Source organism: Rissa tridactyla, chromosome 5 (genome assembly GCF_028500815.1).
Source record: "Rissa tridactyla isolate bRisTri1 chromosome 5, bRisTri1.patW.cur.20221130, whole genome shotgun sequence".
NCBI lineage: Eukaryota > Metazoa > Chordata > Aves > Charadriiformes > Laridae > Rissa > Rissa tridactyla.
Genome location: NC_071470.1, coordinates 56,317,358 through 56,338,178, shown reverse-complemented (window position 1 = coordinate 56,338,178; position 20,821 = coordinate 56,317,358). Strand labels below are relative to the sequence as shown.

The window sequence follows — 20,821 nt, the reverse complement described above, 5'->3', positions numbered from 1 at the left end:
GCGCGCGGGACCCGCCCCGCTCCGCCCACAGAGCGCGGGGCTCGCGCCCGGAACGGCAGCGTTGGGGCCCTGGTTGCGCCGGGGGAACCGGCGCGGCGGCGGACTCGGCTCCGGGCGGCGAGCGGCGGCTGGTCCCCCATACCCTTCTTCTCTCCGGTAAGAGCACCGCGGGCGGCTAGACGCGAATTCGCCGGGTGCCGGGAAGAGGGGGTTTTGGGAGGAGGAAGAGGGGAGCCTGCACGCACGCTTGGCGGCCGTTACCCTCGGCAGCCGTTACCCCCCCCCGTCTCCCCCTGTGGAGCGAGGAGAGCCCGGGTGGAGCCGGGGGGGAGGCGTCGGCCGCGTTGTCCCTGTGGGTGCCGGCGCCCCTCCTGCCCGGCGTCTGGAGGGACGGTCCCTCCTGGCACACGGGCGCGCCTGGTGCCGCGGTCTTGAGAAAACCGGGCCAAGGAGGTAACGGGTGCGGGAGTGTCCCCGCGGCCCCGGCGGGCTCTTCCTCGGGGCAGCGTGTCCGTCAGTTTCCACTCGTGGCCCTGAGGCGTGTAGGAGGCGCTGGGCCCCGGCGTTTGGCTGCGCTGCGGTGAACAGGGGAGGTTCAGCTCCTCTGTCGCAATAGGGACCGGCTGCAATTAGGGAGAAACAAACCAAATGGAGGTGGTGTGTCCGTAATACACGGCGTATAAGTTTCAACCACAGTATAGGATGTTTTTGGATTAAAAGGTGGTGGCATCTTATTCTCTGAAGTATTTTGTCTTTAAAGAGTGGCTTTCAGATAAGAGGCCTTTTCTTCATTCTTAAAGGAAATGTCAGGGAGAAACTTGCAGCAAGTGTGTTGCAAAGGATCTGGTCGTGGCTTTGGTGTAACTAATTCAGACATTTAGTTTTGACTAAAATTTGTTTCTGCCGCTGAGAAATCCCTAGGAGGATGATATCTAGAGAATTTGTAAACCTGGTAAATTTTGGTAGGCATTGAATTAGGGAAAGGTGGAAACAATAATGGAGATATAATCAGTTTACCAGTGACAAACCAATGAGCAGTGGCGTCTGTTTAAACAGCTTCTTCAAGTCCGTTTTTGCAGAGTATTGAAGCTTGGTGGTAGTAGAGGTTGGCAAATCTCAGTTGCATAGGTATAATTATCTTCAGTTTACTTCAATAAATGTTTTTTGTAAATGTGGCAACACAACTATTCATGTAGGCAGATGTAACAGGAAAAGGCCTTGATTAAGCAGGGAACTCATGACAGAGCTCCAGTGCAAAAAGGACATGTTCAGCAGGTGAAAGTGGAGACACAGGCTACAAAGGAGGAATGTAGAAATATTGCCCAGGTGCATGGGGATGGTGTTAGGAAAGCCAAAGCTAAGCTAGATTTGAAACTAAGATGATTTACAAGGAAAAATACGATGCTGCTGCTAAATCAGACAGTGTTTTAGTGACGACAAAGTCAGATAAGCGTGAGATAGTTGATGTTGTCTTTGCCTCAGACTTCACCAGTAAGATCTCCCAGGCCTTTTGCCACAAGGCAGGGTTCAAAGAGAGGAGGAACTACAAGTTGTGGAAGAGGATTGTAGCAGAGATTTGTTTACCTGACAAGTCCAAGTAAACTGGACTGCATTCAAGGGTGCTGAGAGCTGACGATGTCTTCCCGAAGCTACTCTAGGTCATCTTTGAAATGCTATGAGACTGGGGGACATCCTCAAAGACTGAAGAAAAGCAAGTCTTACGTTCATCTTCAAAAAGGGCAAGAAGGACAATCCAGAGAACTGGAGGCTGGTCAATCTCAATGCTTCCACCTGTGGAAGCATTATCATGGAGCAAGCCATTTGTAGGCATGATAAGGTGGTGACTGAGGATAGCCAGCTTGGGCTCTACCAAGGATAAGTCATACCTGACCAACTGGCTTGTGCTCTATGACAAAATAACTAGATCTAAAGATGAAAGGAGAGTGTGGGATGTCATCTGCTGTGATCTTAGGGGGACCTAATGGAAGCCTTTATATACCTAAGAGGAGATTGTTGAGAAGATGAAGCCAGTCTTTCTTCTCAGATGCATTGCAGATGAACGAGAGACAGCAAAAGTTGGAACGGGGACGGTTCCAGTTTGAAGTAAGGAAATGAGGACAGTTAAGTGTTGGAACAGGTTGCCCAGAAGGTTCACCACATTCCTGTCTTCGGAGGTTTTCAAGACCCAGCTGGACAAAGTCCTGGGCAAGCTGCTTTGAATTCAATGTTGACTTTGCTTTGAGCAGGAGGTGGCACAGGGTGACCACTTGGGGTCCCTTGCAGGGAATGATTCTGTCATTCTTAAATAATGTACTGTTCGTAAGGAGTAGAAAACAACAAATGTAGGGCAATAGTGTAATATTAGGAATTACGGATAAACAGGTTACTGTGATATTGATTGAAATACTAATTTAAAAGTACAGTATAAAATATGCTGTAGAATAGAATGTAAAATGAAGGATACCAGTACTAGGAACTCCATAGCAGAAGATTTTACTCCAGTCTTCTAAAATTCTTTGGAAAAGATGTCAAAATAAATGAGAACTGATTAATACAATTGTTCTGATTAATACAGTTGTCTGGACTACTAAAGTGTGTGAGTTCTGGAATATCCCTCAAGGGAGAAATTATGTTGTAGTGAATCAAGTCCTGATTAAAATACTAAAACAAAAACTGAAAATCGAAGTTCAGATTTTCCTGCTTTTAAGACTTTCCTTGATCTACTTTATTAAGACTTTAATTAAATCTGAAAGTGAGCTGGAAAAGGCGTTATTGGTAAATAAGCAAAATCTGCCACTATCACAGTTATTAGATTAGTCAGGAAGAGAGAAAATCCTGCGGAACCTAAGAATCCAAAGGGCAAAAAAAAGAAGGTGAATTGATATTCTGGTAGTAAGTGAAATTAATTATTGATGAACACAGTGTAGTGCATTGGAAGGAATTTCGTGCTGTTGATTAACGTTACTGTGTTTTAAATTGATTCCTGAAGATGTTGAAGGTAGCTGAAAAATATATGTGAGTGAAAGTCCTTTTAATCATCAGTGTCAGTGAAAAGTAAAAGTATTGGTGAGTTTATAAAGAAAGGGTTTGATAATAGCATTGCAATATAAATTGAAGCTGTGCACTTTCTTGAAAAAATATCTTCAATTGTACACCTATCTCAGAAAATAATAGATGTAGGAGTTCAGAAACAGACGGATGAAAATATGACCATATCTGAAAATGTACTGTAAGTAGATCCATTTAACTGAAAGTTATGATGAACTAGATAATACATGTGTAGACATGCAAAATAATAGCGGGCAAATAAATGAGAAGAAGGGGGCTCTTACACCCTGGAAATCTAATAAGTCTATTAAATTGGAAGACTGCAGATTATGTATAGCGCTCAATTACGCTTGTATGTATTTGGCAAAAGACAACAGTACGCTCAAGAAATGAGAGACTTAAAAAATTCTTAGGTTTTTTAAGAATAACAACCCGGAAATTAACCTTTCTTTTCCCCCATAGCGATTTAAACCACTTAAAGTAGTCCTCATTGTGAGGTTATTCCATGATTGTACCTTGTAGTATTTTTAATATTATCTCAGATACTTCAGAGAGTTTTGTTACCTTATATTTGGCGTTGTCTATCCATTATTAAATAGTTCTTATACAATAGTGAAGAAGTGTCAAACAGAGACCTAAGTTAAGAAAGGTGCTTTTAGAACTAGGCTAATGTGTTAATGCTTAGTCGCAAAAGGGTGCGCCTGAGTTCCTGTCCCTGCTCCACGAGTTGCCTGCATGTTCCCTTCAGATACTGCTTTGTGCAAAACTAGTTCTGCTCTGGGTTCAAGGATTATAACACAGCCCTCTAATCTCACAGCTGCGTTATCAAACTGCTACACAAAGGCGGTGTCATATTCACTTTTATCCCCTATTTTTTCTTCCTAAACAACATTTGCATTACTTTCTATACAAAGATTGCACTTCAACAAGGAAGTCAAGGAGTGCTCTCACACAGAATAACCTATGGCATCATTGTTAAAACATTGTACTATTCTTGCTCCTTGGCTGTCAAATTGCTATATGCCGACTTCACCACCAGAGGAGCAGTTTATGAATGAAAACATGAATGAATGTAATTGGATCTTAGGTTTGTAAGTATCAAACCACTGTTCTAATCTGAAAAGGCCACTACCAAAGGCAATAATTTGCCTTTTGGAGCAGGCCAATTAGTGGTATTAGCCTGTTTGACAGTTGTGTTATTGTGATCCAGTAAGGAGAGCATATTAATCAATTTACTATTTCCAGATAATGCTATTTTTAAGACAGCTATTGTGTTCATTTTTCTATTAAATATCCTTACCTTCTTTAACTTACAAATAGATTTTTTTTTTTATTTGAAACTATATGCCTCAACTGAGCGTACTTGAACTGTTTAATAAGCCCAGTGCCCTCCCTTCTCATGAGAAATTTCTTGTGATATGTTAGTTATAACTGTACTAGCCTATGACATTGTAATTTACCCTTGAGAGCAGAGAAAGAATTGCTGCAATTTCATATGCAAATGAAAGAATAAATACAGAGAACCCTTTTGAAATTTGGATTTTAACAGTTCCTTTGCAATAGATGTCTTTAAAAAGCTAGAGCCAGAAAAAAATCTGGGAAGTGTTACCTTCAGAAAGATGAAAACAGAATTAGTATTCTTACACTTGTTCTCTGAATACTCCAGGCATCCTGAATTGGCAGCTAATGACTGTTGAGGCTACCTCTTCCTCACATACACAAGTATATACTCCTAGAAGCCTCAGAAAAGAACTTAAAGGATTTTTTTTTAACAGGGAACTATTAAAAATTTCTGAAATTAGTGTTTTAATTCTACTGTTTTCATTCAACAGAGGGTTTAGCGAAGTCCTAATTTAAGACTATATGGTACTGAAACTTGGAAGGCATATTCACAGAACAAAGAAATGGAAGAGATAACCTATCCACAGAACTCAGGAACAGCCTGAAAAATTATCAGAGGTAGATGCATAAAAAAAGAGGGTATGTGATTTCCACATGCATTGAATTCACTTTTTGTAAACATCAGAGAGAGACTGAATTGTCGGGATGGGGCTTGCACCGCAGTCTCTGCTTGATCAGTGAAAAAGCAGAGTAACTGGTGTGTAGTACTTACTAACAGAAGTTCTGTGGCCACCAAAAAATGATTTGACAAGTAGCAAAGATTAAGGAAGAGAGAAGAGGCTCTTGAAGAGGATTCTTAACTCTCTGCTGGGTCCATTGATAAAAACCCTGTGAAGTCTACTGGATGTCGAACTCCTTGATGATTTTAGTCGAGCGATTCTCTGGTGTCTCGTGAAAGCTCAGCATGAGATAAAGGTTCCTGGAGACTTCTAGGCAAGTATTGAGGGAACAGGCTGCCACTGCTGATGTTTTGGCCAGAGAGGTAAAAGTTCACTGCCTTGAATATCAAAAGGAATTCATCAGACAAAACCTTGGAAGCTCCAGCTGAAAAAGCTGTCCAGGCAGTGCTTTTGAGCAGAACTGCTGAAAGCCTTTTCAAGAATGTCTTCTAGATTACTGTATTAAAAAAAAAACATGTCCTGATGTGTTTCAAATGAGATTTGAAGGGATTATTAACAATACTGCTTCTCATCTATTTTGGAAAAGAGCAGGAAGCTTCCCTTCCCATGTTATTACTTAAATTATCAATTGTTAATTACTGATTAAGTTAGAGAGATAGCTGTCTTTGTAGGGACAATTTCTGTTGTAAATGCAATTCCTTACAGTTTTTGTTAAATTAACAGAGTGGGCTCCAGAGTGCAGAAATGTCTTACTATGAAGCAAACATATTTTTTCAAACCCATTCTACCCATTTCCTCACTTTATTCCGTTTACATTGACACTATGGCATCTTAGAGCTCTGGATAGTCATTACTTGACATAAAAATCTAGGCTGTCACAAGGAGACTTGGATAAATCACAATCTGACTAATTTTTCTCACTGTTTCAGCTAAATTTAAAAATCGACAATATATTTTTTCAGATTTTTAATATATATAAAATTCTATACTAGCTGGTTTATATCTCATTTTGTATATTACAATGAGCTGTGCTTTTCGAAGTTTCAAAAGTTAATTTTTCTACAAGTAGGGATTTTTCTTTCTTATTCCTAGATACACAATGAGATAGAAATCACTGTATGTACAAATAATGTTAAGAAGAGGAGTAGTAATTGCTTTTCTTGACATTTACACTTACTTTGCATACTTTTCAATATTCTGTATGTATGGAGTAACAAGAATATGGAATATTTGTTCCATTTATGCAAGTATGATGAGTTTAGTTTCTGAACATCAAATGTGCCAAAGAATTAATTTTACATCATTTCAGCTGTAAAGCCAGATTCTGAAGATCACAATCGGTCATCTTCTAATGATGATAATTAATTCACATATCATCCTTGCTGTGATTTAATATAATTTAATTTTACAAAAAAAATTTAAAATCTTCTGTGGGATAGTTAGCCACGTGCTGTTTAAGTTATGCTCCATGTGAATAAAGTTGTCGTTGTTTTTCTTTTTTGCTTTTCTTTTCTTCTCCAAAGACACCGCTATGGCTGCTACAGTGAACTTGGAGCTCGATCCTATTTTTTTGAAAGCCCTGGGCTTCTTGCATTCAAAGAGTAAGGACTCTGCTGAAAAACTGAAAGCGCTTCTTGATGAGTCTTTGGCCAGAGGGACTGACTCAAGCTATCGTCCGTCTCAGAAGGTATTAGTATTAAAGAGCATGGGTCATTTTTGTATGACTTTTTAAAGCTCCTGCTATTCCTAATTCATCTTTTATAGCTGAAAAGTTAAAAGAGAATCAGAAATTGAGGAAAAAGAATAAGTAATTATGGAATGTTCATATTCCTCATTTCTCTTTTATGCAACGTAATCCATTTGATTAATTGAAGTTAATGAAAAAAAAAGTCGCTTTATCTTGTTGACGTACCAAGACCTGTAAAAGAGTTACCCAACAGTATATTGCAAGTGTCATGACTTTGTAATAGTACTTTTTATGTTGGTTTTGACATTTTTGTTAGTAAGCTATCATACATGCTATTTAAAATTAACCTAAAATTATGGATTTATCCAGTTACAATCAGAGCTGAAAGGTCTCTAAAATGCACGTGATTTTTGCCACAGAGAAATATGAAACAAAACTAGCTATTTAGTCATAAATCTGGATCTCTTTTCTTGAAATTCTGTTGATGAAGTCATATGAGAATGAAAAGCATCAAATGGTTCGAAGCAGAAATGATTTGCAGGCTGAAACCATCACCTTCCAATGGACAAACATTATTTTCCATCTACTGAAAATTGCTAACCACCTGCTAGGGAGGATATATGAATCTGAGATTAGTGTATGGAAATAACCAAGTGGGGACATCCTCATATTGCTATGTATCGCCATATGGATAATGAGGTAGTTCTCCCCTAGGAAGCCTAGAAGTCAGCCTGGTATGTTCTAATGATGGTCCGTATGCTGATATATTAGTAATGTTTCATTTCCACGTGTACGTGGTTCTGAATAACTAAAAGGCACTATTACTGCTACCATATACATGATGCTTGTAATGTCCTTTCTATTCAGATTGTTAACTCTGTGAAACCTAAACTGCACTTCCGTCTAACACAAGTCTCAAAACTCTCAGGAGCCCTCTGCGTCAGAGCTCAAAGAAGCATTGGTTTGTAGTTTAAAGAGGAAGCAGGGAGCCGAATGATAGTACAAAGGGGTTTGGGAAGACAATTCTAATAACAGGTCAGCTGGTAGTCACTTGCCCTCAGGTGACACTGGGGCTCAGACCAGAGGAAGAAATCTTTTGCTGCCCTCTTTTCAGTGTGCCTGCAGTGTCAGCTGGACTGCAAAGCTCAGAAATTGAAAAAGTACAAAGATTCCTTTATTTGCATTCTCAGGCTGCTGGATTAATTTGTGGTTGACCATAAAATCCAAGAACAGAGTAAGGAGCGCAGGATTACCACAGTCAGGCAGATGAGGAAATCCATTTCTGACTCTGGATGCAACAAAAAGTCAGCAAACTTGGGGGAGCTGAAACTCAGGGCTCAAGACCTATCCCAGTACACAGCAGAGAATTACTCTCTTCTTAGCAAGCTGGGTGGGGGGGTACCTTGCTCATGCACATTGCTGTGATTAATCACTCATTTATGGACTCGCTTATTATCCATTGCTGACACTAATGCATCATTAATAAGAACTATTGATTTCTGTTGAGATCTAAATTTATTAATCTGATAGGTGAATATGGACTGAGATTAAGCAGAGGTCAATATTTTCCTCAATGAGGGAATGAAGCTGGTGACATCAGATGTCAACTTATGTTTTCAGCTTATATTGATTTTGTCCTCAGAACTATCTGAAAATTTGTGTTCATTATCTCTTTGAATTTTAAAAGCAGAAAAGTTTTCTTTTTTAATTAATGTTCCAAAGAGGATGTGTCTTTGGAAAAAGAGGACCTTTTCCTCTGGAAGGTGAGTGATAAGTGGAGGTTTTAATAATTGACTTCAGCTTAAACCACTAATTTGTTGATGTGATATGAAAATATTTAAGAAATGTTAAAAAAAAAAAAAGTGTATATATAGGTGATCAATGCTGTATGACATGTTATTTACCTAACCTGTTACCTAACTAATTGTAAACTAGGAAGTAACTCAAGTGTAGGGTCGTAGTGTTTGCCTTCAATGTTTGTTTCTGGTTTTAGGAAGTAGAGCAACCGAAAGTATCTGTTACCAAACCTATTTCCAGTAAGCAAGAGCCTAAAGCTTCTTCTAGTTTGCCTTCTGGCAACAACAATGGCAAGCCCACTGCATCAGAAAAGGTGAAAAAAGAAACAGAAAAGAGATCTGCTGATAAAGTAAGTGATTGTTGCTCTCTAATGAAATAATTCGGTTAATAGACTTGAAGATGTTTTAGACAAAAGCTCTCCTTTTTAACCTGTGTAAGTCAGCTCATCTAGTTGGGCATAGCCTGTGTGCTGCATCCAATCATGTTGCCATTTGGGCAATCCAGTGAAAGTCTTGTTATAATTACTCTGTGAATATTTTCTCTGCCCATTGCAGAGGGGTTGCACTAGATGACCTTTAAAGATGCCTTCCAACCCAAACCATTCTATGATTCTATGTTTCAATTATCCTGATAATAAGAGGTTACTAAAATGTATCAATCCGAAATGTGGGATTCCCAAAGCTTTTTCCAGTATTTTGAAGTACAAAAAGTGGACTTAAGATTCTAGTTCATAAATATTTTGAAGAAAACACATATCTAAGGAAAATAAGTTGTATGCATGCTATGTAAAGTACACCTTCTTATATTGCTAACCTAATTGTTCCAGTCATTTTCTCCTTTTAATAATATCCATTAGCTTTTTATGTTTTCCCATTCTGTGCGTGTGTGTGTGTCATAGATAAAAGGGGATACCGCTGAAGGAGCTGATACACCAAAGAAGCCCAGACTAGAGAAGCAAGAGGCTCGTTCCTCTCCTATTACGGTTCAGACAAGCAAGGATTTATCCATGCCTGATTTATCTAGCTTTGAGGAAACCAGTGCTGATGACTTTGCTATGGAAATGGGATTAGCCTGTGTTGTTTGCAGGTAAGTCCACGTTGCTTCATTGCAATTGTGTAGTTGCCTTTGTTTTTTTCTGTGTACTTTTGAGTTAATGCTTCCTGTAGCTTTTATTCTGGAAATCACTTAAGCACATCTCCAAAATTAATAATAAATTTAAGGATCTTTCATGAATAAGAATGGTTTCTTGAAAATGGAACCTTTAATGAGACAACCAGCATTTCTTCAGGAAAGGTCAAGTGAAAAATAATAAAACTAGACAAGATGCAAAACCTGTCATGACCAATACTAATTGTTAATTATTGGAAAACAAGATAAAATATTAACGACTAATGATGAGCATTAAAAAAAAGAAAACCAGTTCTCTTCTGAAAACATTCTTTTAGTGGCGTTATTATGAGATCTGTATGCGTTGTTCCTCTTTTCCTGATTATTTGACATCAGTTTACACATAACCACGTTTTTTTCAGTTAACAGTTTAAATATATCGTACAGTCAAGACATGTTCTTTTTGCTTTTCAATAAGGGCTCAAAAATTGGATCTTGGTAACATTTACTAACAATACATTTAGTGTTAACACAAGTATAAAATGCTCTTGGATATCCATCCTGGGATCAAATCACTCAAATCAGGATTTGGTTTCACAAGTGATTTATATCCCTGTAAGCCCCTACTGCTGCCAGAAGGAACAGTTTGGCTCTCCCAGTTGTACCTCCTTCCCTGTCCTGTTTAGGAGGTGTATTGCCCACATAGGCTTGTGATCAGTTGAATCAGCTTCTGGATCAGGTCTCCACTTGGGTGTTTCAGTAGGTTTAGATTTCAGGCAACTTAGTGAGTGTAAATGCTTATGGTGGCACGTGTGTGGATGCAGGGATGTAGAGCCAGGACAAAGGAAGGTGGGACTGGCCTTTTGGTAGCAGTATATATTTTAGCTCAGCCTAATTCAGTTGGGAAACTGTGCTTTATAACTTTGTTCTTTGGTCATTTCCATGGTCACTCCTGTTGTGCAGATAAGGAGGCGTCGCCAGTCCATGGAGGATAAATTTCCATTGTTACAGCTAATTATACTGTTAATCAATTGTGGACTGATGAGATTTCATGTCACATTATTCCCACGTGTAAGCTCAAGTGCTTAAATTTTTATTATAGTCATGGAAAAAGGAAGAACAGTTAACAGAAGTTAAAACATTTGAAGTATGAAATAAAAATTTCAATTTTACCTTTCTTCCTGCAAATTCTGGTTTTTGCTGTCTCCTAAAGGGGCAAAGCCCTGTTCAGCGGTATGTTAAAATGCTACTAAAAACAGTATGATATTAACTTCTTTGGCAGGAAGACATAAAGAAAAGTTTTGTTTAGACAGTCTTGAGCTGCTGTGGATTATTAATTCTGCATCTTCGTGGCAAATGAGAAACATACAGGCAAACTGAGAAATGCCTGCAAAATAAAAAAAGTAAGGAAGGAAAATGCAACTACTGTGCCTACTGTGGCCAAGACTTTGCTTTGAAAAGGATAGGCCAGGTATGTGGTTCCGTTAGCTGTTCCACAATCGGTTTTTAATCTGGCTGATGAAGGCACAAATTCTTAGTGCTCTTGCAAAAGGTGTGTCTATCTTAGCTAACTAACAGCGTTGATGGCTAAGGGGAGAACAACTGACATCATCTACTTGGACTTATGCAAAGCATTTGACACTGTCCTGCATGACATCCTGGTCTCTAAATTGGAGACATGCAGATTTGATGGATGGACCACTCGGTAGATAAGGAACTGGCTGGATGGTTGCACTCAAAGAGTTGCGGTCAATGTCTCAATGTCCACGTGGCAAGCAGTACCTAAAGGGGGCCTACAAGAAAGCTGGAGAGGGACTTTTTACAAGGGCGTGTAGTGATAGGATGAGGGGTAACATTTTTAAACTGGAAGAGGGTAGATTTAGATTGGATATCAGGAAGAAATTTTTCACTATGAGGGTGGTGAGGCACTGGAACGGGTTGCCCAGGGAAGTTGTGGATGCCCCATCCCTGGAAGTGTTCAAGGCCAGGCTGGATGGGGCTTTGAGCAGCCTGGTCTAGTGGGAGGTGTCCCTGCCCATGGCAGGGGGGTTGGAACTAGGTGATCTTTAAGGTCCCTTCCAACCTAAACCATTCTATGAGTCTATAACTAAAATAGCTGTCATTAAGCTGATACCAGAGGGAGGGAGAAACACAGCAGGGAAAGAAACAGACCATGAGAGAGGCGATGGAAACAGTCACCCAATGCTTAGGACTTGTTTTCATTTTACATAAAATCTGCTGGAACTGATGTCATGTGGTTCTTGATCTCCATCTCAAGCTGGACAAGGTGTTTTTCAGAGTACTCATGCTTCAGACTTTCTGAATCCAACACATTGGTTAGACAGTATTCCACTATTTACTGCTCACCTTTCAACATGTGGGCCCTTTTTGGGGTTGGCCATCTTGAGCTGATATAATAACATATGAAATACAAAAGCACTGCATACTCTATAAAATAATTCAAGTATGAATAGTATTGAGAAAATGACATCTTTTAATAACTCAATCAATTAATCAATCAATTGTGAATGAAAACATCATGTCCACTTGCAGAGTAGGTGGGGTTCGTAGCCAAAGGGTTTATATTTGTATTGCCAAAGGGTTTATATTTGTATTGCTTAAGAAAACAAGTTAACAAGAACCCAGGTGTGGGTTCACAAATGCAAAAGAGTGCGTTTGAATATTAACTGTTCCTTTTTTATAGATGTAAAAACTAAAGTAGAGACATTCAGCATTTCTTCAAGATTTGCCCAGTGTCCAATGTATTTTCGTAGTAGTTAGGAGTATTGAATGTTGATGCCTGTGGTGTTTTTCTTCTTGTTCTTTTATACCAAGTTAGGCGTAGGGAGAGAAGGACTATTAAAATAACTTCACCCTCTGCAATACCTGCAGATCTTAGAAAAGCAAGACTCACCAGTTATATGGCTTCTTAGTTATATGAAGAAGAAATTCTACATGCAATTTGCAGATGATGGTGAGCTCTGTCTCACAAAAAAAAAAAGTCTTTAAAAAAGCCTGGTTTTGAAAGAACAACCTTATTTTTTATGAGTCCTTTTTTGTTTGTTTGTTTTCTGAAGGTAAAAAAAATCATTACGTTTTTTTCTTGGTTGTCATACCATTTAAAAATAACTCCAGTTTAACTTGTTTCTGGGCATGAAGAGTTCATGTTTTTTTAATCGGTCTGGGATTGTTCTTTGTAACTTTTAAAATAGGGTGAGTCTCCTCCCTTGAGACATGAGGTTGAAACATCACTGCTTTGTACTGACCCAGTTTATTTAGGAAAAACAAACAAAACAGGTTTTGAAGTGTCCTGCATCTAAAATAATGGGCCCTGGAATTTCAGAAAGATTTCTCCCTCTGTTCTTACATAGCCCATTTAAAAGAAAAATACTTCTTAGAAAATGTTCTCGTCTCCATATGGACAATACCTTCAGACTTCATTTTCCTGTTATATAAAGAAATAAGGTATTACCTTTCCCCACCCATCTACAAATAGAGTTTCCATGGTTACCTGGATACCTGCTCCTCGGGGATATGAGCAAAAGCAGCTTAGCAATTAAATAACCTGATTTGTCATCTGAAAGAAGAAATCATTAGGAAAATGGTATTTGGCTAATTCACAGACATACTCCCAGTCATGTGTATATCACTAATTTGTCATTTATATAGCGTGATTACTTTCACCAGAGGCCCACGCAAAATTAAGTCCTCATCACCAGCTTACACGTTTGCGTCCAGGCAGGACTGCACAGTTAATCCTTTCTATTCCATCTTTCCATGGTTCTGGTATTATCTCAAATTCCAAGTGTCTGTTTGTGTAGTAGGGACCAAAAGGATGGCTAATAAAACATTTTTAAAGTAGTATACAGCTTGGATGATTTAAATCCTGTAGCAGAAAGCACTCTTACAGGCTTGTCATTGGAAATAATTTGTTCATGAACTGTATTGCTCTACAGCTTACAGAAAAATTATCCAAATGTAGACTAGGCCTTCATATGCCAATATAATGAGGAAGTAATAATTGGTATACAGTGAGGTATCCGTAAATGCCGAGGTGAAGCAAAGCAGGTGAGACTTACATTTCTAATATAAAAATCAAACAGGGAAATCAAAAGTGTCATATACACGTGTTTAATAGCTTTGGAATTTCTAGATAAGTTTTAGACTTTCTTGAAAGAAATTACCTTTAAAAAAATAAAAAATTTCTAAAATATTTGTTGGTAAGAACTCCTTCAAGAGGAAAAGGAATACATTTCATTTGCCGCAGGTAGAAAATATATGTGAAAGCAAAAATATTTTTAGTTTTTATCTTAAGCCTTGCAAAATTTCCAACAATTGATAATCCTTTAAGGGCTTTCTCTCATAATCTGTTCTTAACTATTTGCTCTGCAGGCAAATGACAGTTACTTCTGGGAATCAGCTAGTGGAGTGTCAGGAGTGCCATAATCTCTACCACCAGGATTGCCATAAACCTCAGGTGACAGACAAGGAAGTGAATGATCCTCGACTTGTATGGTATTGTGCCCGCTGTACCAGGCAGATGAAGAGAATGGTAGGAGTCAATTTTTTGTTTCATATGAGCACTATTTGAATACAGCAGGCTATTTCTAATACATGAGAGTATTTTATGGTTTGCAGAAATCTTTGCAAGTATGTTGGAGAACCATTTTTCTCAGCAGTGCTTCCCTTGCTGCAGCTGTGTTTTTTAATGTAGCATCTCAAAGAGTATTCTGTAATGTGCTTTTTAAACAAAGCTTTTTAAAAAGCAGAAGTTGAGTGAATAAGAATGAAATAGGATTATTTCCTACTTGGTAAGCAGCAGTTGAAAAGGTGTGGTTTTTTCTATTTCAGGTGATACTCACTTTTTAGTATGTGTCTGCCAAATAGCCCTAGAGTTTCCATTTTCTTCTCAGCTTAGGACATGAATGGATGTTTTCCTGTAAGACAAGACTGCAAATTTTGGTCCAGATCTTGTGTTGAGTGTTCTCAAGCTCAACAATAAGCTGAGGGTAGCACATTCCAGGAAAAAAAATCCCCTTATTTTGATTGATCTGCATGTTAATTTCTTGACCTAACAGACTAATTATTCCTGATCCCACAGAAATTTCACTCATCTCTTTATGAGAAACAAAGATCAGAGTAAGAAGGCATCTTTGGGTGCATGAAACATTAACCATTAGTTCACATGACTTTAGTTCTGACCTTTTAAAATCAAACCCTTTTATAGAGCAGATATTGTGTTCTGTTTTGGAACTGTTGTACAATAACTTAGCAAATTGTTATCTATTGAAATGCCTCTAGTAAGAAACAAGAGGAGGTGGCAATGTAAGATCCTGATCTAGGAGTTGTCGTCACTGACTGAAATGCATTATTATTCTGATGATCATCAGGCTTTTGAACTCAGAGGAGTGTTTGCTTGAGGTCTGGTTTTGCATAGGATAGCAATTGCACCCATTCAGTGTTTGCCTTCAATATGCCCTTTCCTTTTTATGTTTCAGCATAAATTCTACCATTTTACCTGCTGCTTCTTAGCAGATTCTTACAGCCTGCATCCCAGTACTGCTGAATTATGCCGCTGTCTTCCTCAAGTTCGCCTGTCTTTGCCTTATTTCTGTGAAGGCCCAGGGAACAGTCAAAACAATCAATGTTATGGGGCCCATAACTAATTTGGGGTTTTTTTTCCTACCACTTATACAGGCACAGAAGACACAAAAACCACCTCAAAAACCAGCTCCTGCAGTGGTTTCAGTTGCACCAGCTGTGAAAGACCCATTGGTCAAGAAGCCAGAAATAAAGTTAAAACCTGAGACCCCACCAACTTTTCTAGCATTCAAGAGAACAGAAGTCAAGGTAATGTGGTTTAAATTTTCCAGAGGAAGAGTTTACATTTTGCTGCATGGGTTATCATTTTTTCAGTCAGACCAATCTTTTCTTACAAGACACGTGCATGAAAATATTTTGCTATACTATGGGTACTGAGTAGTACCATGGCATAGTGGTTTTGGATTAACATAAAAGAGTGGGGAAAAAACCCTCAATTCAACTATAAGTCCCTAAAGCATCCAGCTCTTCACTGGTTTCTTTTATGTTACAAGGGAGAGAACAGAATTTAGTCTACAGATATTATTTTTTTTTAATTATATTTTATACAAGTAGAAATCCTCATAAATGTCTGCTAGCAGCCCAGAAAGCCAACTGTATCCTGGGCTGCATCAAAAGAAGTGTGGCCAGCAGGTCGAGGGAAGTGATTCTCCTCCTCTACTCTGCTCTGGTGAGACCCCACCTGGAGTACTGCATCCAGCTCTGGGGCCCTCTACATAAGAAAGACATGAACCTGCTCGAGCGGGTCCAGAAGAGGACCACAAAGATGATCCAAGGGCTGGAGCACCTCTCCTATGAGGACAGGCTGAGAGAACTGGGGTTTTTCAGCCTGGAGAAGAGAAGGCTCTGGGGAGACCTTATAGCAGCTTTCTAGTACTTAAAGGGGGCCTACAGGCAAGATGGGGAGGAACTCTTTGTCAGGCAGTGTAGTGATAGGGTATGGGGGTAATGGTTTTAAACTGAAAGAGGATAGATTTAGATTAGGTATTAGGAAGAAATTCTTTAGTATGAGGGTGGTGAGATACCAGAACAGGTTGCCTAGAGAAGTTGTGAATGCTCCCTCCCTGGAATTGTTCAAGGCCAGGTTGAATGAGGCTTTGAGCAACCTCATCTACTGAAAAGTGTCCCTGCCTGTGGCAGGGGGGTTGGGACTATGATTTGCTCTCTGTGGTAAAGTTATATAGGCATATTTTGATTGAAGGCTTCTCATGATAATAGGGAAACTCTAGCTGACTCTGTGAGGCCTAATTTAGGACATGGCTGCTTCTTATATATGTTGCCTCATGTTTCTGTTTCTCCAGTTATTTAATAAACATGTCACAAGCTGCTCAAAGGTGCTAAACCAGAAGCAGGGTAGTAGTCTAACAAAGCAAGACCCTTTCCTAGGAAAACACACCTTTAGCTCAGAATCAAAGCTGTTATTCATTGCTCAAAGTTATGTTTGCTGTTGCTCTGCTTGGATGCAAACCATCGTGAATAATATGATGGCTATTGCTGAAGCGTTTACACTTGTGAATAACTTTATTCACCTCCACAGAGTTATTTTATGTGCCTAAATGTGTTGTAAGAGTGAGGCCCGATTTCATCCATCATCTTTACTGTTTAGAAACTGTCTGGATATATTATAGAAGGGGTATTACTTGAATAGAGGGGTCTGATTTCCATTTGACTCCACTGTTTGATATAACTCTGGTTTAATAATTCAATGTGTGTATTATCCCCATCTGAAAACTGGGGATTACACAGTTTAAGGTATGGGAACTGCAGTTAATGTGTATAGCACTTTGCAGACAAGGAAAGCTGTTTGCAGAAAGTTTTGTTTTTTGCAGTACCTGCATGGGAAGACTGCAGGAAAGAAGTCCAGTGACTTTTTTATTTTTTTACATTGTATGTATGGTACAGGCTGCTATGAACCAAGAGGAGGGAAGGAAGGAAAAAGTTTAGACACTGCTAGTTTGACTAAAAGACCGTAATAAATGCAATACTTAATTGCTCAGTGTCTGATTTTTGCCTGAGCATCTGTCATCTTGTTAAAAAGTGACACCAGGTAACAACAGTAAACAATAAAAGGTGGTTTCTTGCCTCCCTTTTATATACTTCACAAATTTGGGCTTTTTGTAGCACTTCAGTTAAACCATCTTTTAGAGTTTATGAGGGGATCGGAGTGCCATATGATAGCCTGCTAGCTGTATAGAAGAAAGGGAAGAAAAGGCAATATTGGTTTTATGTGGCTGGGAAATTAAAAGTTGGCTGCACCTGGCATCCTTTCCTTTTCTTGTTAATACTTTTAACTGTAGTGACCAGTGATGAAATATTGTCCATTGGGTGTTCCTGGGAACTGAAACAGAGGCTCAACCTATTCCTGCTGTGATGTGTTACACAAATAGATGCTACTATAATAAGAATGCTTTATTTATTTCAGACCTCAGCAGCAACTTCGGGAAACTCAGCCAGTACAAGTGTTTCCTCTTCAGCAACCAGTGGCCTTACAGGATGGGCTGCTTTTGCAGCCAAAACCTCCTCTGCCAACCCATCAACTGCCAAACTGGGATCAACAGCACAGAGCACCAGTGGGAAACCTGCAGCTTCTTCAAATAACCAGAAACCTGTGGGTTTGTCAGGGTTGGCAACTTCCAAAACAGGACTAGGGTCAAAAATAGCTTCTGCCAACAACAGCACAAGCCCTGTTCAACTGAAACCTCCTCCACCTCTGACACTGGGGAAAACCACTCTTAGCCGTTCGGTAAGCAGTGACAATGTCAGCAAAGTAGGTCTTCCTAGTCCCAGCAGTACTGCGCCGAGCACCAGCAGCCAGGTGAGCAGTGGGAATGGCAACAGTGGGACTGCAGGTAACAGTGGGGGCAGCACAAGCAAAACCACAACAGATACTGGTAATCAGTCAACCTCCCTAAAAGGCCCGACTTCTCAGGAATCTCAGCTCAATGCTATGAAAAGGTTACAAATGGTCAAGAAGAAGGCTGCTCAAAAGAAACTCAAGAAGTAGTATGGCTGCTTGCTAATTTTGTTGGTTGTGTTCTGTGAAATGGCTGCATTGCTGTTTTTCTTAAAGAAAATGCCCTGATTACTGAACTGAAACAGTAGTTAAATCAGGGAAGCCCAAAACCTATGTTATACAGGAGGTCAAACTTTGATAATCCTAGTATTCCTTCTGGCTTTGCAAAGTATTCCTTCTGACTTTGCAAATCTATAAATTGAATATGTTGGAGGAATTCACAATTGTATGCTCCTGGTTTTTAGCTCAAAGCACTGAAACTTGAAATTGTAAAAGTTGGGTATTTTGGAGTATAAAAAAAAAAAACCAAATGGATTTATGTGGACACTTAATAAATTGAACTTCCTGAAACTGTCATTCTTAAACATTATTAATAAACATATTATTAATCTGGGAAATCATTGCTGCTTTTCTTTCACCCCATTTTCCAATACTTAAAATGCTTCAGCTATTCAGAGTTGTCTATATTGTGCAGAGTTAATGGAGTTTATCCAAAATTATACAGTTCCTTAGGGGAAAAAATGTGTTTTCTTTTAAACAATTTTAAAAGTTAACTGTTAAACAACATATTCTATTTAAAGTGAGAATTTTAAGTGGCCTATTTTGGTTTTATACAGTGAGAAACTTCATGGGTCGTTTTGTTGTTGTAAATTCTCTGAGGGAGGAGAAGAGAGCGCTGGCAGAAGATAAATGGCCCCGAAACTGTAAAAAGAGCAGAAGAGAACCAAAACAGTGTGTTCAGGCATTCTTAATCTGTAGAAAACCTTAATATTCGTAGGTAGGTGAAAGCTACAGCTCTTCTTAGCCATCCTGTATTTTAAGTATGTGTCAAGCTGATATATGTGGCTATTTCCCATACCTCTTTTCCCTTCTCCACAATTAAGATTTAGGCTAAGGTTCCTTAAACATCCAAAGGAATAGTTTCATTTACACAGGATTGCCTTAGCTACCTAGAGAATTTGCATGCTTTTTCAACTATTATTTCCTGGGGAGGAAAAAGGAAAGGTTGTCTTTGTACCGCCTGCGGCTTCCAGTGCGATTTAAAAATAAGAGTAAGAGGAGGAGGAATCCCAAACTTTTATTGCTTTTCGATCAGCCCATCCTTCCTTTTTAGCACAGAAGGTTTTTAATGGTGGTATAGTAGGGAAAGACGCTGAAGCAGTTTCCATTAGCAAAGAGAAAGCATGTTTTCTTCCTAAATGGTAATCAGAAGAATGTTGCCTATGCTGTGAAGTAGAGTGTGAAGATAGATTCTTTTAAGGCTGGAGTGCTCCTATGCAAAGTGTTCAATCTAGTAGTAAAACCTGCTCCCACAGAAAAGCTCAATGTGCTACCTGCCTTTGTCTTGCCTCTGAATATACATATAATATTGCTCACGAGAGTTCAGGAGCTTACATCTGAACTGTGCAGACTACTTTAAGTACCACGTATGGGGTGAACAAAGGCAGAAAAAAATGATCTTTGTTTTTAAATTGTGGTAACTAGTGCCATTTAAAATTACCTCTAAGACCTGATTTGAGTGTATCCTGATGTTTTTACATTTATAACTCTGACATGGAGTGACTGTAGGTTATCTCCTATTCATTTAGAAGGTATGCTATATCTTTTATACATGCCTGTCTTTTCCCTCTAATAAGGCCAAGTCTAGCTGAACTTGCTTGATATCGCTGTACTAGCAAAATCTGCAATAGAGCTGCAGTTTGTATCGGCAAAAGACTTTATTCCACTGTGACTTTCCTACCTTCCTAAATGAAATATAAAGTCTCTTTCTGTTGGTATAAAAACGTCAGTTAGGATTGTGATTCTTTGAAGTATTATATCAGGAAGGATTTATAGCATGGACCTGGTCTTTTAAATCGAGTGTTTAGCTTGAATATGTAAGATAGGCACTGCCAAAAAACAGAGTAGGTTGAAGGGAACAGTTACTTTCTGCTTTGAAGTTATGGTTAGGGCGGAATTAACAACTGTATTTTCAGGAAAGGAGTCCGTCCTGGAGGACTGTTTGACTGAATTTACACGTCAGGTTGAGGAATCTAGCGTAGGGCAGAAAGAAGGAAGGCCCTTCTGAATTTTGAAAAGCATACCTTGTATTTAGAAAAAAAATAACTGTAAAATAGTCCTGTAATATTTCTATCCCCAGACTAAATTGCTCTGTGATATACTATAAAAATAGTTACTTGACTTTCCTTATCTATTTTATAAATTGGTATGGTAATATTTTACTTCCACTTAAATATAACATTTTTTCATAGCTGCCCAAATTCTGATACCCTTAGTAAGGTGAAACAAGAGGTTACTCATAGAACCAGACTGTTGCGTCTGGCCAGACTAGGGGATGCTGGTGATATCTGAGTCTAAGAGGAAAGATCTAACAGAAAGTTCTGTAATTTATTTTAGTAACACAAGCTTTTATCTGTTACAACTCATGACAGACCTCTGGCTGGACACAGCAGTAAATAACGGGCACGACCTCAGGAGCAGCTAGAAAAGAAGAGAACTAAGCTGACATTTGGAAACTTGAAGTGTATTTTGAAACTCGCTTGGTAT

At 39.0% G+C, this 20,821-nt stretch overlaps 1 protein-coding gene across 3 annotated transcripts; it reads left to right on the top strand.

Moving 5' to 3' along the window:
- Positions 1-18: 18 nt before the first annotated feature.
- Positions 19-18,625, top strand: INTS12 (integrator complex subunit 12). 3 transcript variants are annotated; one of them, XM_054202765.1, is made up of 8 exons: positions 28-156; positions 4,881-5,028; positions 6,593-6,756; positions 8,750-8,902; positions 9,452-9,639; positions 14,053-14,212; positions 15,358-15,510; positions 17,684-18,625. In XM_054202765.1, exons 3-8 carry the CDS (start codon positions 6,601-6,603, stop codon positions 18,263-18,265), a joined length of 1,392 nt encoding a protein of 463 aa, XP_054058740.1. In that variant the 5' UTR covers positions 28-156; positions 4,881-5,028; positions 6,593-6,600; the 3' UTR covers positions 18,266-18,625. The 3 variants fall into 3 exon arrangements, with proteins under 3 accessions (XP_054058741.1, XP_054058740.1, XP_054058738.1); XM_054202766.1 differs by lacking the exon at positions 4,881-5,028 and having other exon boundaries at positions 19-156; XM_054202763.1 differs by lacking the exons at positions 28-156; positions 4,881-5,028 and adding an exon at positions 5,072-5,382.
- Positions 18,626-20,821: the final 2,196 nt, after the last annotated feature.

What these genes read in the sequence shown, in the direction of transcription:
- INTS12 (XM_054202766.1), top strand. Translation starts at nt 6,601, where the DNA reads ATGGCTGCTACAGTGAACTTGGAGCTCGATCCTATTTTTTTGAAAGCC. An exon ending in GCTATCGTCCGTCTCAGAAG is followed by an intron (nt 6,757 to 8,749) that starts GTATTAGTATTA and finishes TTCTGGTTTTAG; the next exon opens with GAAGTAGAGCAACCGAAAGT. An exon ending in TTAGCCTGTGTTGTTTGCAG is followed by an intron (nt 9,640 to 14,052) that starts GTAAGTCCACGT and finishes TTTGCTCTGCAG; the next exon opens with GCAAATGACAGTTACTTCTG.